The 19,183-nt window shown below is 39.4% G+C and overlaps 1 protein-coding gene across 1 annotated transcript; it reads right to left on the bottom strand.

Moving 5' to 3' along the window:
* Positions 1-2,641: 2,641 nt before the first annotated feature.
* nat16 (N-acetyltransferase 16) lies at positions 2,642-5,064 on the bottom strand. Its single transcript, XM_029526751.1, has 4 exons — positions 4,849-5,064; positions 3,561-3,785; positions 3,059-3,402; positions 2,642-2,870 (listed from the first exon to the last, which is right to left on the bottom strand). Exons 1-4 carry the CDS (start codon positions 5,062-5,064, stop codon positions 2,642-2,644), a joined length of 1,014 nt encoding a protein of 337 aa, XP_029382611.1.
* Positions 5,065-19,183: the final 14,119 nt, after the last annotated feature.

Genomic DNA, 19,183 nt, shown 5'->3' with positions numbered 1-19,183 from the left:
GGCTTACTAAGTGACCATTGATAATTGATATTCTAACCTTAAGAATCAATAATCCAGAAAAATTAGTTGGTGGTGCTTTCTGGACGTCATGGTGACAGAAATACACAGCTCATTAATTACCTCAGGAAGGTCTGCAGAGGATGCTAAATTAATTTGGCCTATCTTCCCAAGACTTGCCACTGAAATCATGAGCCAAATAAGTTTGGAATGATCTATGACCAACCCTACATCACATCTCAGTGAACCACCTGCTCCCTACTACAAGCCACAGATTCTGTAGGACATTAGCTCTTCACAGATATCTCTCGGAATCAGTCACAATGGTACATAGTTTGGTTTTGATTTGTCAGGATAAGAAAACAGCTTGTATGAAGAATATACCCATGACCTCTCAAACCTTGCATATTTTCACCTTGCTCTCGGCAGCAAACGATAGGGCATCATTTCCAATCCAAGAAAATTGCATACCAGAAGAAGAAGGACGTGAAGATATAATCTGCTCAAAGCTGTGGGAATGTCATATAGTTATTTACAACTGAGGTGACAATTTCAACATTCATTCATTCATTCATTTCATTTCTGGGTCGTGGGGAGTGTTAGAGCCAATCCCAGGTCCCATTGGGCCAGGGCGGTCCTCAATTAAATATTCACATTTGGCTCAGACTGATGATCCTGTTGTACACATTCTACCTTGACGTGTAAAGGTGGATTTCAGCGTAAGGATGGTGTAGAATATATGCAACTACAGGGAGATGTATACCAAGGTGGAGTTCATTATTTGGCATATGGCATGCCATATGCTTACACCATGGCCATTGAACAAAGACACAAGTCTGCAGCAGTGCTAGCAGGTTTGCAAGGCTGAACTTAAGCACAAACACTGAATATTCTAGATAAAAAACCAGCAACTTCAATGTTGCCTCAGTGTATCTTGAAGAGAACATGAACATGAACACTAAAGCTTACACTATTTGTGGCTCTATAGAAAGTAAGAGGATTTCCAGTCACTTGGAATTATCTTCAGGGGCCATGACACTCATGACAATAGAAGCAACAGTTTTAAGATTCTTATAAGATTTATAAGTCACTTTTTATAACAGTGCAGTGCAGTGTGGTAAAAATTACATGTATGACTGTCACAGTCTCCACATGTTAAAAACCCCTTGATTGGCACTCCATGCACTGGAACAGGAGCCTTAGTTTTTCAAAACAACTGATTTGTTTGTTTTAGGTGTTAATAAATAACTGCTATGCAGAAATGAGTACTGTCCATGGCCATAGTATAAAAAATAAATGAATGAATCTATTTTTTGATGACAAACTCTAGATGAGTTTGCTCATGGCTGAGCCTTCTCTTATCACTAAAAATGGAACACTATCATTTTCTAGCTAATATTAGTGATAGTTAAATATATACCATTATATTCTAACACATTTGTTTTTATTCTGGTCCCTGTATTAGCGCAACCTGTTAGTAAACTGTACAGTAGTCTGCTAAACATTTTCAAGCATTAGATTTTCGTTTGGCTGTATCCGATTTGCAGGAGTAAGTCTAGTTTATACATTACAGCTTCAGTAGTTAATCATCTCTGTTAATATTTTATTGCAACATTTAAGTGTAACATTAAAATAGTAATTTAATAAAAGTAACAATATTCATTATAATGATGATGATGATAATAAAAAGCCTAAAGCGAAGACATAATCATGATCATAACAAAGGGTAAACTGAAAAGAATTAACTAACAGGCTTTGTTTGTTGTTTCTGTTCTAAAGTCATATTAGTTCAAAGACCCATCAGTATGAGAGTGATGGAAGCGTTGAATTAAGTCCACTTGATCCTAAATGACTCCTCTTAAATCTTAGTTCAACACAACCTTTCTGTGTAGCCTTAATAAAGTGCCCTTAGAGTTGTGCACAATTCAATTATCCAACTCAACTTGTGTAAATAATTAGTTTTCACTATTGCTAACGGTGTGAGAAAGCATAAGCAAACTCATCCCTCTAATTATACGATTCAACATTATGAGAAATGAGGGAGTACATAAAATCATAAACACCTGCAATCATCTTCAAATTCAAGCTAAGATAAGAACATTATGATTCAACTACACTTTGTAGTGGTGGACTCTACTTTTGGACTTTGAAACCCAAATGGGCATGTTGATCAATTGCAGATTGACCAAGCTCAAAGTTTGACAGCTCATAGAAAAACTATGATCATTGGCATTTAGTATTTTTCTACTGGGCCCATTTTAGATTCCATTCCAAACTCTTTGACCCATTGAGACCTCTACTGGAATACCTCCCAACCCCCACCCCCACTTTTACGTATACCAAGTAAACACAATACTGTAAACGTCCAAACAAACAATGAATTTATACCTGTTGTAGACGATTATAGGATGGGTTTGTGATTTTATGTCCACAATTAATGCAAATTTGTGTACTTTTTAGTCAAACTCACTGCTTGACCTACATTTTTTTGTAGAAACATTATTGTGTTTATATTGTTTTTGTCTCAGATTGGATTTTTCTAATAAATGTATATTAATTGTGTCCATTCATCATTGTCTAGACCGTTGTCTTCCTTTCAGCCTAGTATCCTCATCTTCTACTAACTTCTATCCACCTTCTGTAACTAGGCAAGGTCTGATTCAACCACACACTGCTCAGTGTACTCCTTCACCAGCTCCACACTCAAGGTGTTGCAACAGAATTCGGCCATGGGCTTCCAGAGCGGTGGATCCAGGAACATCTGGCACATGACATGACCCTCTAGGGTGGCGGTGTGGCGCTGCAGGTGGCACAAGAACTGCTGCCGAGCGAGGTCAAGGTCTTTACCGAACATGTCAATATTCAGGTAATACCTGGTTCAAAGACAGTGCATTTGATGAACAACCTATTCTGAAAATCTGTAGCCTCTGTCATGCCATGAGAATCTAAAATACACAGTGGTCACTGTTAACATTATACATCTGTTTATGGACAGCAGCTGTGCCGGGCTTAGCAGCAACATATATTTAGCATGAAACGTAAGTAAAGAATAGACGCTTACCAGTCATCTCCAATGGGAACCCTGAAAGGGAAAGTACAGAGGCTGGCCACAGAGGGGTTGGACACATCGTTGACCATCCAGTCAATGTTCTTCTTCAGCAGGATGGCCATGTTACTTGGCAACGGCTTAAATGGCTGCCAGTCTTGAATGATGGTGGAATTAGGAAGGATCTCCTGCATCAGGTCTGTGGTCAGATACAGCCGATGGATTGCTGTATGGTCGAGACGCACTGGCGGAGTGTTAGAGGAAGGGGTGGACACAGAAGATTGATGATCTACACCCAGACCAAGCTCAGACAAACGAAGCTTGAGATCTTCAGCTCTGAAGCGCACCAGCAGAATACCCTGTCAAATAAAGTCAGTGTTGGAATTAGTAATGGGCTACAACTGTGTAAATGCTGAAAGCAAGATTTAGAGCTTTGTGAATGAAACATGCTGTTCATTGCCAACAACTAGGGATTAATCAAAAGGGGTTTCATTATTTATTCATGAATATTATATACCTGCTTGGTTATAATGCGATACTTCTGGAAGTCCTTGGGTCCAAGCTGATCATCACGAGTCAGGCGGCTTACTTTAACCTCTGGGTATTTAGATTTGACCAGTTCAGAGCAAAAACGCAGAAGAACTCCTGCCACACCTTTACCTCGCTCCTGAGGGGCAACACGAAGACCTTCCACCAGCATGGTCTCCCCATCATCAATCACACACACTGACTCTAGAGCAATCTGTCAGGGAACAAAAAGGAACAAAAGAAAAATCATCACGCTGATATTGTTCTTTTAGAATCTGCACATCATTAGTATAATGATGTGTGGGAGGATTGATCTGTAGCTCCTCCTGTATGCATGTCAATGTGTCCTTGGCAAGATACTGTATTAAAAAAATGAAGTTCCTTCTGAAGGCTGCTCCATCAGTGCAAGAATGTGCATATGTTTGGTATCATCACAACAAGAGTAGTAGTAATAGATTTTCTGTATGAGTATTACGTAGAAAGCCCTGCAATTCAGGCCGACTTTTATGCCACTCTAGATTAGCAACTCATAATTCACATTAAATTCTGGTATTAGTTGCATTACTGTTCAAACTGAGGTAGCATTTCAAAAAATCTTATCTGTTTCTGGTTTAGAACTGCATATAAAAGTGGCCCAAATCTGATTTCAAGTAATCACATTCCATGGATTTGTGTTGTTCACAATCAGATCTGGGTTGCATACAACAAAAAAAAAACAAAACAAAACACATCACATCGCACAGACAACATGGTCTGTTGTAATGTATTGTCTCAATCCAATCGGTCGAGGCAGATGGCCGCCCCCCCTGAGCCTGGTTCTGCTCGAGGTTTCTGCCTCTTAAAGGAAGTTTTTCCTTGCCACTGTTGCCAAGTGCTTGCTCATCAGGGGATCTGTTGGGTCTCTTTAAATAAATTTATAAAGAGTTTGGTCTAGACCTGCTCTATATGTAAATCGCCTTGATGCAACTTTGTTATGATTTGGTGCTATATAAATAAATCTGTTTTGATTTTGATTTGATTTTATTTGAATGAACATAGCCTTAGTACGAATGGGTCAATGTGGCTTCGATAGTTTTTGTTCCTGTGTTCTTGATATGAATACACAGACCCACTCGTATTAGAATTACTTATATTTTCTTATAGTAAGAAATTGTGAATTATGATCGAAAAGATTTCTGTCTGACTGATTATCTGAGTTGATTTGTTCATATAATGTGTGGAGGTGGCTTCCTTTCAGACCATATAACAAAACTTCATCACAGTCAGAGTGTACCTACCACTTTTCCCTGTTTGCGGGCCAGTATGACTGTGCGGTTGTTCTCCTGAAGCCAGCTGGTGTACCTAGTAGGCAAATAGTCAAGACCCCCATATATGTCCTGGCTCATAGCCATGATCTCATCGAAGTCCTCCTCAGTAGCCACAGAGAACTGTAGACCTGCTTGGGTAAGGGACTCTGGGAGCTGGGGCATAGTCAGGCTGGTATCAATCTTCATCTCGACACAACTGATGAGATACAAAGTGGGGGAAAAAAGTCATTATGGTTTGTATTTCTCAAGTGTCTCAGAGCAGGGTGTCATTCTCAACCAGTCAAAGATGACCAGTTGGGAGTGACACCTTATTACTTTAGATATCACAGGTGTATTAAACTTTTTCAATATTGTCTGAAACTGTGCTGTAGGAAAATCAGGAGCAGTCCTAACCTGGGAAATCCTGGCTGGTTCTTGGTAACATAGAAAAATAAAATATCCATTGTGATTGGAAGCAACAAAAAGCTTTAAAGATGTTTCTTCTTGGATAACAGTTGTTTATCTGATGTTGTCCAACTTAACACTTCAACAATATAAAACAACTCTATCCACTTCTCACCATGTCTCTGACAGGTGAAATGATGTAATCGTCTACAGAGTAATCAAATCAATGATTTTGACTCACAAAGGAAAATAATACCCTGATCACCAACCACAACATCTGCAGCAACAACACACTCACCACAAAAAACTATACTACTTGCTCTGACAGAGGCTGAAGAATGCAGGGACAAAACCTGGGTCAGAGTTTTGGCAGAATCCATCTATAACATTCAGGGTAAATTTAGACATTAAGCCATCTTAACAAATGACAAAAACCGACTATGGAACCGGGTCCAGAACTAACACATCTCAATGCTTTAAAATAGATCATATTTATTTGGAAGTGAAAAAAAGAGAACGTTGTGAAAGGGACAAGATCAGTGTCCCAAGGGAGAACCCAGCACGTGAATGCTGGAGAGATCAATGCCAGGCCACTGACACTTGATGAAAAACAAGCAAAGGTGGATGAATGGACAAGAGACTGAAGAGAAAGAGAAACAGAAACATGGCACAAGACATAGGAACAGAGAACTAGTGCTAGTTTTTATACTTATACCCTAGGAAACCCATTCCACATTACAAACACAGGTATTTGTCTAAGCTTGGAGCTTAAATACCCAAGTGGTTATTTAGAATTATGAGAGCAAAACACAGTTTAATTTTTCACATGATGCTACTATTACTGTTAATGTTATGCAAGTGCCAAGTATATGCTCTCTCCTCTCAAAAAAACCCCAAAACAAAACAAAACAGGAGGCTCTTTAGAGGATTTTGTTTAATAAGGTTAAAACATGTTAACACAGGATGGAGCAGTGCAATCAGACAGTAACACAAGCGTCTGCAAAAATAAAGCACTCAATATACAAAACAAAGGTGATACAATGATGACATGCAACAAAATATATGATTATGATATTTACACAGTAGTATATGATTTGGGCTGAGAATTGAATGTCAATTATTGCGGAATATTTGTCAAATTGTCTTCATAGTTTCAAAATCTGTTACACTGCATTGTCTCAATAAATATTTATCTATTTTTCCTGCAGTCCTTTCTTTCATTCTCTAAACATCAGCTCCACCTACAGAAAATGTTTGGTAGTTCTTTTGCCAGCTACAGCTATGAGTAGCACTATGTAATACTTTTATTATAACCATGAGTCCCACATTGATTTTGATAAGTAGCTCCTGAAATCAATGCAACTGAAAAACACCTTCCAACGACTGACCTGTGCTTACCACTACATTGAACTGTGACCAGGCTGAACAAATGCAATCAGTGCATGAAGTCCAACCTGTGTCCAGCTCTAAACACAAAACCTGGGAGAATTGAGGCACACCCTATGGAAATATGTAGCTGTGTCTTACTCCATCTACTTATGCTGGTTGTGAGATATCAACGAGTCTCCTTACAGACCATCAGGTGTTGTCAGCTGTCCTGCATGAGCATCAGTTTTACAATCTGGACCTCATTTGCCCCATCAAGGACAAGCTGTAAATCATGAGGATTAATGAGACTGAATGGGTGCACCATTCATAAAGCTGGGCAAACATGAAAGCCAGATGAGAGGCACAATGTCAGGAGGGGCAAACCAAGAGAATGTTTGGGAATTATTTTTATCCTGCTATCCATAATGGTCAAGGGGGGGGTGGGGCAATCCATCACAGCGCCAACACAAAGAGACATACAGAGACGAACAGCCATTCACACTCACACTCACGTCACGCCTATGGGCAATTTAATGTCTGACCTTTTAATGACCTTTTTGCCCCTCCTATATCCTTAATATCCTTGTGATGGTCTTCTGTGTATGGTGCCCCCCAAAAGCCTAGGATCCCCTGAGACTGAAATTCAAGTCCATTCATTCATTCATCTTCGACCGCCAACCAGGGGTGCTAGAGCCAATCCCAGCTCACACTTAGCGAGGGCGGGGTACACTCTGGACAGGTCGCCAGTCTATCGGAGGGCCAACACACAGAGAAAGACAGACAAACAACCACTCAGACTCACACTCAAACCTACAGACAATTTAGAGTCACCAATTAACCCAAACATGCATGTCTTTGGACGGTGGAAGGAAACCGGAGTACCCAGAGCAAATCCACACAAGCCCACACAAGCACAAGCACAGGGAGAACATGCAAACTCCACACAGAAAGGCCCTGGGCCAGGAACCAAACCCACGACTTTCTTATTGTGGGGCAACAACGTTTGCCACTATGCCACCATGCTGTCCATTATACTTCAAGTCCAAAACCCAGAAATTAAGCAAAGGCCACGAAGCAACTTCCAAAGATGTGTCACCCAAGGATGAAGTGTTGTGTTGAGGAATAGGAAGAAGTAAGAAGTAAGTCTTGTAGAGGAGTATCAAGCAGCTACCTCCTCCAAGTGCAAGAGTGGTAGTTATTACAAGAACAAGTGATCGAGCTGAGCTTCCTAAACGAGTACAGAAACACTTGAAAAAATCAGGATCCAGGTGGAACTGATCAGAAAAATGTAAACAGCAAAGGTAGTCCACAAAACCTGCATATGAGGCTTCAATTGATGACTCAAGCTTATCTGTGGAAATTAAAATTGTTTGTGGTCATTCATTCTGAGCTCCTGTTTGTTGAAGCAGAGTGAGGTCTATTCACACTGTTATGTCTGCCGAAGCCATCCATCTGGTGGACAAGGTATAACAATACTAGAGGGGAGGCTGGTCAGTCCCACAGAGGGCTTGTTGGTTTGCAGAGGCTGACACGGAAATGCTAGACATGTTCCAATAATCTATCAATCAGCCATGTGAGCTGTGGGGGTATTTGCAGTACAAACACTGTCTGGTCACAGCAGACACACACATGGACACATGGTGGACACTGGTACTTTTCCATCAAGCATTGGTGCTGGGTGGGGAGGTGCAGTCTTGCCAATGAGAGCAATGTTGTTTTGTTTTACAGTATCTGTGTCCTGCTCTCTTTCACAGACTCACTGCTTCACGTTCCCCCTGCACACTCTCATGCTCTTCCCTGCTTCAAGTTGTTGCCTGGCAGAATACTCCAAATGAAATTTGGCACATTTGCAAAGACTGTGGTGATGCCACTATGAACAAATGCCAGTATGCTTGCTGCATATTGTGGTCTGGCCACAAAATGATCCCAAGCCCACATGGGGGTGCTGGTGCTATGAAGCAGGTGTGTGAAAAAATAAAAAAAAAATCTCCATCACAAGGCATTGGTGGTGAATTGATGGACTCAAGGGCAATGAAGGGGACTGTGCATGAAACTTCTGCAGTCACCTGAATCTGCCCAACAGCTAGACACTCATCGGTGGTGCCAACAGCTAAGGGTCCAATATATGGTCGAGTTTTAGTAAAGTCCACATTCCTCTGAAAAAATGCCAACAACTTTATTAACACACCAGTTATGTTTTATTTGGAGCATGCTGCCAGTTCTCTTTAACATCCCCACACCTCCACATAGAACAGATAAAACCATTATACTGAATATAACAGGAGCCGCTGAATAATACAAAACTCAAAGGAACACACCATGTCTTCAGTAGATTATCCTGTTGGTCAAGTGATGAGAACATGGGCATCAAAATCATTCATGTCTCCTGGGTAGATCCTTGGCTCCAGTGCTTCATGCCAGTAGGCTCCATGCTGATGTAAACACATAAGCATACCACCCTGTTGTGCGATAGCAGGCTCCATGTCATTTTTCCCACGCAGCCCCGCCTATACATGAAACAAACCTGTGACAAACAGGCACCAGAAAATGATTAGTTGGTGAATCTGTCAATCATCACTCTGTGGTTGTTTCCATGACAATATGACAAGTGTATGACATTGTCACCTACACTTTCACAACTTTGCAGTGAGCATTAATAGAATAAATCAAACTAAATGAAATCAAATTTATTTATATTGTGCCAAATCATAAAAGAGTTACATCAAGGCACTTTACGCATAGAGCAGGTCTAGACCAAACTCTTTATGGATTTATGGAGTTAAAGAGACCCAACAAATCCCTCCAGGAGCAAGCACTTTGCAATGGTGGCAATGAAAAATTTCCTTTAAGAGGCAGAAACTTCAGGCAGAACCAGGCTCTGGAAGGGCAGCCATCTGCCTCAATTTGTTGGGCAAGCATTTGCTTTAAATCATAATATAAAGTTTTACCATTCATTTTTGCCCCCCTACTGAAATTCTGAAATATGGTTTGATCTAGTGCCAGCATAGGGCACACAGCTGACCCATGGCTATTATTACAACATCAAAGCCACAGTACATGAGAACAAAATGTCTGTGTTTTATGTACCATTCCAAATATTATAATCTGCATCACTGCATTTGTCAATTTTATCAATAAAAAGGATGACACAATGAAATTGAAGATGATGTGAGTAAGTTTTTTCTGCTGCTGATGTTGGTTTGTTGTCAGCTGCAGGGGGGTGGTGATTGTCACCTGCCTATAGCTTCAGCCAGTCCACTGTTTTCACTGCATCCTCTTAGTAACTATGCCTTAGGACATACTGGAGGCTGCAATGAATCTCTGAAGAAGAGAATGAAATGGAGTGGGGCTAGCTGGTATGATACTGGTACTAACTTCACTCAAAAAAGAAAAACAAAACAAAACATTTGTCTCCACCTCTGGAAACAGATGCTGGTGAGTAAAGGGCGGCTTTAAGTTGGATGAAAACAGAGATAACTAACCATTTCTTTTACACTGGTGAGTCTGGTGAGTCAACAGCACCAACAGCTTCTTTGAAAGATTCTTACATCTACTTTATGTTCAGTATAGGTCAATGAGATGATATATACCTTCAGAGATACAACAATCTACAAAATCTAATCTAAGTCACTAATAGGTAGACTGTGGTCCAGACTAAAACCCAGATGTTAACGCAACCACTTTTCTTGACTTCCCTTGATAATTTGTTTTCTGTGGATAACAGTACTATTAATGAACTTTCAAAATGTGGGTTGAGGTTAAGGGACCTTAAGAACCTTGCCCACACTCCATTGCTGCAAAAGACTCTTAACCTTCACACTTAAGAGTATGAAGGGAACATCCAATATGGCAACAAGGATGACACATTATAAAGCAAGAGGTCATGATTCGTGGCAGCCTATAGATTTACCGCTATTCAAGAGATAAACTTCATTATTAATATATTTCTACTGAGGAGCAGCTTGCTTTACTTAAATGTTAAAGTGATTGAGACTGAGGTCAGATTCAGTGGTTTCATTTTAGATTAGGTGTCTTTTTACACAGAGATGCAGACTAAGTTGGATGAAAGGCATTATGTATAGGGTAAGACATTCATTCTAAATTTAGCTGTATTGTTATTGTTATTGTATCTATTTAGCTGTATTGTTCATAGCACTGCATAATTTATAATTTCAATTGGGATCATGAATAATCCTGAACCTTCAAAATAGTTAGCTACTTTTTTCACTTTAATTTATTCAAAGAACAAGGGAAATCATTTTACTTTGTTACTGTCTGTTCATACTTAAGCTGCAGACGACCAGCTCTGCTCATACCAGCTTTCCACCCCATACGTGCTACTGGACCAGGTCAGCATTAAAGCATAGTATCAGGCAGACATGAGTCATAGAGAAATGAAGTGAATCTTTCAGTAAGTCAACGGGACTATACAATGTTATCCATTTCAGGTCCAGTTCCAAAGCTATGGCTCCTGCAGGATCACCACAGTCAGGACCATGGTGAATGCATTGTCTAGTCTAGGGAGACAGGAGTCAATTGTGGTGATATAAGTTATCTGCAGAATAAGATACATTCACCATGCTTATCCAGTAGGTGAAGAAACATGGGTACTATGACTGGCACTACCACAGTAAACCACGAATTTATCATTTCCCACAGCTCCATGTTTTCAGAATTTAAGAGAGAAGCTGCTCAACATTTTCCCTGCATGTACATCGCACAAGTGTATCACAGGTGAGAAGGAAGAGATTTTAGTAAAACAGCATCAACTTGATTCAAAGGAGCCACGTCTTCACTAAGGCCCAAAACTCCTTCAGGCTAATTAACTGGCTTAGTGCTATCTATTGTAATTAGCCATCTTATTAGCTGACAGTATCTTCAGCCAATTTACAGCCAAAAGCTACACCCATTTTGTTCAAGAGTGTTCAACAGTGCACATACACTTTACATTGACTACATCTGCTTGTTTACTGCCACTCTTCAGTTAAAATTAACTTGTTTGATTGTGTGAAGTTTTGTTGCTTTAAATAATTGTATTTCTTAAGAGAGAGGAGATCTACCCATCTTGGTTAGCTGAATTTGGTTTTAAACTCAGAGCAGTGAGATGACAGGGTGGAATGACACACATGGTGTATCAGTAATCAGCCTGCAGGAAGTATTTCATGATGAAATGTTTATTTATATAGCTGACATTCAGAAACAAGGTAATAGCGAGACTGTTTCAAACGGAAATACATGTAAAAAAATATGACATAACATTTAAATGACAAAAAACAAAGATGCTCACAAAGGTGCAGGGTAAAAAAAAAAACAATAAGACAACTTTTAAATTAAACCCTTTAAAAACTATAACAGAAGCACAAAGAAGAAAATAAATAAATGAAAAATTCAGTTTCTGAACTGCAGTGAAAAATAAAGTTGTCATATGCAGCATTCTAAATATTCTAAACTCTCCTTTGATTCCTGGGACATTGAAGCAGATTCACTGAGGCCAGCTGTACTTTTAATAATCAATAGCTGATATTTCATTAAGTGTGCCAAAATTGTGTGACACAATCTGTGGCCAAACATAGTCATATTATTTATAATAGCTTTGTGGATGCATTGCTCATCTTGTTTTCCATTGCCTCAACAGGATTGAGGCAATGGAGTTTCTCCTCACTGTTTGGGCATCAATAGCACTAGGTCGAGGTCCAACATAGAGGGAGGGGCTGGTGAAGGGCTTGTATGGACCTAGTCAGTCTTGGGTTGATTGGATAACAGGAATATGTTGGTGCCACATGATAAACCTCATCTAACCCAGTTATTTGCAACCTTGGAAAAGTTTGCAGGTATGCTGCACGGGCTAGAACACAGTGATTTCCTTCCGTTGTGAAGTGAAGTTGGACCTAGTAAATATCTGATCTGGTACTATACAGACCCCACTTTGTTGATCAAGCCATTGATCCTGGTTTAGTCAGTATTCAGACATGTTGTAGTGCTGGTCTCAATAGGCATTGGGTTAAACCAGGCCATAGTGTCTGTAGTGTGGAGCTCAAAAGTGGCTGTGCTAGATATTTGATGTTCCTGGATCTGATCATCGGTTGGTTCTGAATCAGGAAGTTGTTTGTCCTCTTGTACAGTTGAAAATCTATGACTTCCTGTTTTATTCTGGTCCAGTAGCTGGTTCAGTCAGAGAAGGGAGAGGATACAAGAAAGTATCTGGAGCAGAAGTCTGGCTCAGTGTCCTGATGGAAAACTGCTCACATGTAGATGTTTTTGTCAGGGTAACTGGAAATATCTCTCTTTGGATGAAGGAAAAATTGAGGGCGAAACCAAGAGATGTGCTTGTTGTGGTGAAGTTACATCACTGCAGAGACTGGATATTAAAAGGTCTTGTTTCTTGTTAGTACCTGAGGGTTAACATAGGTTGAAGTTCTAGATCAACTCAAATCCACTAACCCTGTCAGTCAGAGACTGCCCAGGTTGCAGCAATCAGCACAAATAAGACGCAAACACTGTGTGTTTTCTTCAATGTCTTTATTTTTAGAGCTCAGTGTGGGTCTGACATCAATCAGGTCTTAATGCTGCTTCAGACTTCTCTTCCTGCACTGCCTCCATGTTGCCACAGACTGAACCTCTGGTGCTGATGGAATGATGAAGATTGAAGATGACTCTACTGTTTCTCCTAGAAGTAAACAAACAAGCTTAATATAATGATATTGGTGTGTAATTGAACTCCAGCATGATGTCATTTCATTAATGTTGTTACCTTGAACAGAACTTCAGTGTCGCTCAGCTGCCATCAGAGAAGCCACTTTCTGAAACCTCACGTTGCTTGACGGTTTTAATGGTTAAAACCAGCACCTGTATAATGCAGCAGCAGTCATCAATAGTGTGCTCACCAGGCAGGATATATAATTTAGAGGTGCCCAGTATAGTCTTACCAGGTGCTACCTTGTAATCTTCTGATTGGGTCCTGATACAGTGTTGTGTGATGCTGTTGTGCATTGTGTTGAAGTCAACAGAAAGCTGTTTTCAGTTTCCTTCACCATCATCAGAACAGCAGAGTTTGTAGACTTGTTTGTGTTAATAAAATGTGACACAGACTGAGCCTCAAACTCATGTTGTAAATCATTACGTTTCAGTCAGTGAAGAACAAAAATGATCCAGTGTATGTTAAAAGATGCCCCTGGAATACTGTTCTCCTCCAAGCCCTGATCGCCGTGTGGACGTTTCTCTCTCTCTCCTCTTCGTGTGTGTGTGTGCTTGTATGTGTGTCTGTGTATTTGTTTGTGTTTGTTTTGGGGGAAGGATCTGTTGGGTCTCTTTAAATAATTTTATAAAGAGTTTGGGCAAGACCTGCTCTATATGTAAAGTGCCTTGATGTAACTTTGTTATTATTTGGTGCTATATAAATAAATCAGATTTTTTTTTTTTTTATTTGATTGGATTTGATTTGATTGGGGGAGCTACATTAGACCAACTTCAAGTGTGTATCACTGTTCTCACAACTGACATCGGGCTACGTAGCTAATGGGATAACAAGCTGCAACACTCACCTGCTTACACCTTTTTTCTTTCTTCTTTCACCATTATCTAAACAGAATATACATTGCTGTCATCTATCAAGTCCAAAACAGTCCTTTGTCAAATTCTTTTTCTTCTGATCACTGGTATGGTCTGGGATCAGGTTTAGGCTGATTTCTGTGCTTCTTGTTTTGCTGCAGCAGCTGTTGGTTATTATTCAGACTTAAATCTTCATTGCCCATATAGTACAATCAAACCACCAATATTTAAAGGATGATTTTTTCCTTTGTTGATTGATGTCTGACTTTCTCCTTGCCTTTTTCCTGTTTTAATACTAAACTAAGCTAAACTCCAGTTTCATGTGAATTTTCCAATGTGTTGAAAATGTTTCTCAATCTATTACAAATTGTATGTTCTTCACAAACATGTTATAGTAGTGCTTACGATAATCTAAAATATCTACATTGATATTGACCAGTAATGTGTGGTTCCTAAAAGGGAGGCTATGCTAAAATATAGTAAATTTACTGAACAGGGTTATGACCTGCTCAATGTATTGATTTGATGTTGATGTGACTCTGAGCATGAGCTATCAACATATGCACAATTAGTATAAAATTCAGAGATGTGGATAGGTAAACCGGGTATTCTTAAAACCATTCCCCTGGTCCACATTACATGATCTGGATTGTTACACATGTCAGCAGTGTCTGCTCATAGCCTAAAGATTTGCTATAAAATATGTGGGGGTCAAGGGGGGATGTTTGACAGTATGTATGTGATAACTCCTCCCCCCCGCCCACACACACACACACCATCTTACATTTTACTTTGACATATGGCTGTTTTAAGGTAATAAAACTGTTCAGACATACCTTCATACTTCCTGTACATAATGCCTATGTGTTCTCTTGCCACTTTTTAGAATTCTATTTTAATCCTAATTTCTTTATTACCTCATTCACAAAATCTTATGAGCCATTTCAGGTCCTATTCCCACCCCCCACATTCACCCTGCCCTACTACCATCCCCCTACTCCTCTCTTAAATCTGTCATTGCTTCTTTTCTGCCTCTTGTCAACCCGCCCCCACCCCCTGCACTGCTGTGCCTATGTGGTCATTATTCTCTAAAATACTTGCAGAGTTACACACAGATTTTGTATGTATGTCACTTGTGTCAGTTTACCGTGAAAAGTGCCACTTAATGCAGATTTAAACGTTAAATGACCTATATGCAGGGGTATTTTTTATAGCTAAATAGATAACATTAGCATTAACACCTGTTTAATCACCAGTGTAAAATAAATGTAGTTCAGCATCAAACTTCATCCTTTATTTACCATGATGTCTTTCATTTTACTGAAGTTAGTTCTTCTTATCACTTTCCAGCATGTACCATAATCATTTGTCTTGTAAGCAAATGTGACTCTTAACTCCTAAAACTCCTAACAAACTGGAAAGTAAACAGCTGCTAAATGTTATTTATGGACCAATGGCAAAGCTTTACTTATAGCTCCAATGTTTGTTATGTTCTGCAGGATGTATTTTTTTTCTGCACAATAAAAATGATAAGATAGTTGTTGTCCAACAACCATGCATGTTATCACATCAAACATGCCTCTTTTGATCATATGCCACACTTATAATCATGCATGAACATTTGAGATCTCAGCAAGAATATATCTGCAATGTATAAGTGACAGTCATTTGACACCTTCATCAGTCCATCATAGAAGGAAACACACATCCTATTTAAGCGTAGTTTGTCACTATCATTTTGATGGTGTCATTCCTTAAATCAGTAAAGTTGATCAGATGCATAAACTAAATCAGTCAATGTTTCACTCATGGGGATAAACAGTAAAAATGCAGTCTGCTAACTTCCAACACACAGCCTACTGCCGTTAACAAACACATCATGTCTAAAAGTGTAACAGTCTGTCAGAGGTGGACTAATGTGTTCACATTTGTGTGTCTAAAACTTCCTCCTTATCTAGTTCTCAATTTTTCTTGTTGTACCTAAAAAAGACCATGTTCAGGTTACATATTGCAGAAATGAATTTCACTTCACTGCTCTCCAGCTATCATTTTTGTTAGGAAATAAGATAAGGTACATTTATGGAGGCTCCATCCATCTTCTACCGCTTTTCTGTTTCCGGGTGGCAGGGCTGCTAGAGCCAATCCCAGCCAACATTCCAGGCAAGGGGCAGGGTACACCCTGGACTTGTCGCCAGTCCATCACAGGGCCAACACACAAAGACGAACAACCACTCACATTCACACCTACGGTCAATTTAGAGCCACTAGTTAACCTAGAAATGCATGTCTTTGGATGGGAGGAAATCAGAGGAAACCCACAGAGACACGGGGAGAACGTGCAAATGCCACACAGAAAGGACCCAGGCCGGGAACCAAACCTGCGACCTTCTTATTGTGAGGCGACAGACCTATGGAGGCTCCACAAAGTCCAATTAATGTGCACTACCAGTCAAAAGTTTTAGGACACCCCAATTTTTCCAGTCTTTTATTGAATTGTGCAGTTTAATGTCTCATTGTACTCTGACATGAAAACACAGAACAAATAAGTTGAAAAAGAAATCATGGAATCAATTTATAGACCAAAATGTATTCAAAACTATTGACTAATCAAAGTAACCACCTTTGGCAGTTATAAGAACTGAACACACTGATTTCATTCTTTCTACAAGGAAAATTAAATATTCTTCAAAAATCTCTTCTAAACTCTGTTGCAAAATTTCCCATAAATGCATGACACTTGTAGGCTGCTTTGCTTTCATTCTTCTCTCCAGTTCATCCCAAACCACCTCCAAGGGGTTTAATTTTGGAGACTGCTGGCCACTCCATGTCAAGCTTACCATTTTATTAGTTTTTCCTCGGGTAGTTCTGGCATAACTTCAACTTATGTTTTGGGTCATTATCTTGTAGGATGAACTAGATGCATACCAGAGGGGACTGCATGGTACTGCAGGATTCTGTGTTTTGGTTCAGCGTGCCTCTCAATCTGTCCAAGTCACCGACCCCCTCCGGAAAAACAGCCACATGATACTTTGTCCTCCATGTTTGACAGTTGATTTCACACACTGATGAACCATGCTTTTGCCTACTTGATTATGTACAAAAATCCTGAGATTTCAAATTTTGATTCATCAGTCCCTAACACCCTCTTCCAGTCTTCAGTAGTCCATTAATGGTATTTCCTCACCCAGGGAAGCCAATTTTTCTTATTCTGACGTCTTAGCAATGGCTTTCTTGCTGCAACTCGACCTGTCACCCTGAAACTTGAAGTCTTCTCTTCACAGTTGAAACTGAGACTTGCTCACTGTTAAGGTGTGCTTGAAGCTGTTGCCTCTCAGAGACTTTGTCTTCTGATTCTGCTGTGGTTTTGCATCTGCCAGACGTCTTCCTATAAAACTTTATCCCATTTTCTGAGAACCTTTTAATGTTGATGAAAATTGTACTGACAAGTTGATTTCTGTGCAATTTCTATGTAGAAAAGGCCTACATTTTGAAGTGTTATGGTCTTTTGTCCATTGTTAATTGCCTTTTTCGTGACTTTCTTTTTTTCATAGCAACACACTACTTTCTACAGTACAATACCATTCAAATAATCCTCATAAGGTAATGGTACCACAGTTTGTATGCAGACACAGGGAGTGATCAAGAAAAGTTGGGGCACTTGTAGGAACTGGAAGCACCAACTCTCAAGGCTTAATTAACCTCCACTGCTGCAGAACAGCTGTACGTTGTCAACCAATTTTTGGTTGCCTGAAAAAGGCCTTTATCACTTCTAGGTAACCTTAGCGTTTGGCAGTTCACCACCTATCTTTGTATTATATCAAGCTATTCATTGGACTTAACCTACTTGGAAATCAATCAAAAAAATAAAAAAATTGGGATGTTTGGAGCAGCAGTAGTGTATTTTTTAATGTTTAAACCATCTTAAATTTGTCCATGATCTATAAAGGTTGATAAATCATCAATAATTTAAATTAATCATCAAGTTATTGTTTATAAATGCTTATAATCACTTTATCAAGCTCTTAGTTAGTGACTAAACACTGGAGCCACCTCTCAGAAGAGAAAAGAACAAAAGAAAAAATTCACAGTCTAGGAAATGTCTTCAAGCTGTTTTATTTCAAACACTGAACTAATGTGATGTTGACACCTGAGGCTAAAAAAACACTGCTGCAGAAAACATGTCTGTATGTTATCACACAATGTTGTTTTTAAGGATCATGCGTGTGTCAGCTGTCACGCTAAAGGTATTTTCACTTTTCTCATTAACATCTTCTCACTTTTATTTCTTATTTTTTTATTATAATTCTTTTGCTTATTCTTTTTATTTCTTAGATGTATCATGTTTAATTTTCTTCGTCTTCCTTTTTTTTTTTTTTACCTCATTTAATGTTTGTGAGTTTTTTGCCCTACTGCTGCAACAGTGAAAATTGTCCACTGTGAGAAAAATAATGGAATTTGATTGAACTGAATAACTTCTCATAAGTGACTATATATATAGTCACTTATCAGTGATAAGTAACAACAGCTTATTCCTACAATGATCCCATCATCCTGCAGAACCAGGTGTGCAAATATGTGACTTTGACTGGAGGCAGAAATTCAGTGAACAGCAGCTCTGTAAAAGACCTTCTGAGGGCTGTCAGATCTCAGAGGAGAATGCAAAGATTGGTTGGATTAAAGGCCACTCAGCTTGGTGAGAAAGAAGCCTCAGATAGAAAATGATAAGACCCAAACTTCTTCAGCTTTTAATAATTCAAGCATTAGTTTTTAGAATGCTTACACAAAATGTGCTGAATAAAGCACTATCTTCAAAAATTGGAATGTGACAGACCAGGACCAGGATTTCAATGTTGTGCTTCCATTTTATTTTCCTTCCCTCCTATAATTAATACAATAAAGTCTCAATGTTATCAATTACCACTATTGGAGGACATCACATCACCGCCACAGATCTCTCCCTCCCTCACAGTTTTAAATGATCTCAACCTCTCCTGGTCCTTTTCTC

This window comes from Echeneis naucrates, chromosome 18 (assembly GCF_900963305.1).
Source record: "Echeneis naucrates chromosome 18, fEcheNa1.1, whole genome shotgun sequence".
Taxonomy (NCBI): domain Eukaryota; kingdom Metazoa; phylum Chordata; class Actinopteri; order Carangiformes; family Echeneidae; genus Echeneis; species Echeneis naucrates.
The sequence above is the reverse complement of the archived record's forward strand: the minus strand, read 5'-3'. Positions and strand labels throughout refer to the sequence as shown.

Excerpts from the sequence above, each read along its gene's own strand:
- nat16 (XM_029526751.1), bottom strand. The coding sequence starts at position 5,064 with ATGAAGATTGATACCAGCCTGACTATGCCCCAGCTCCCAGAGTCCCTT. Across the intron at positions 3,403-3,560 it reads ATCGCATTATAACCAAGCAG|GGTATTCTGCTGGTGCGCTT; the intron begins GTATATAATATT and ends TTTATTTGACAG. Across the intron at positions 2,871-3,058 it reads GTTCCCATTGGAGATGACTG|GTATTACCTGAATATTGACA; the intron begins GTAAGCGTCTAT and ends TCTTTGAACCAG.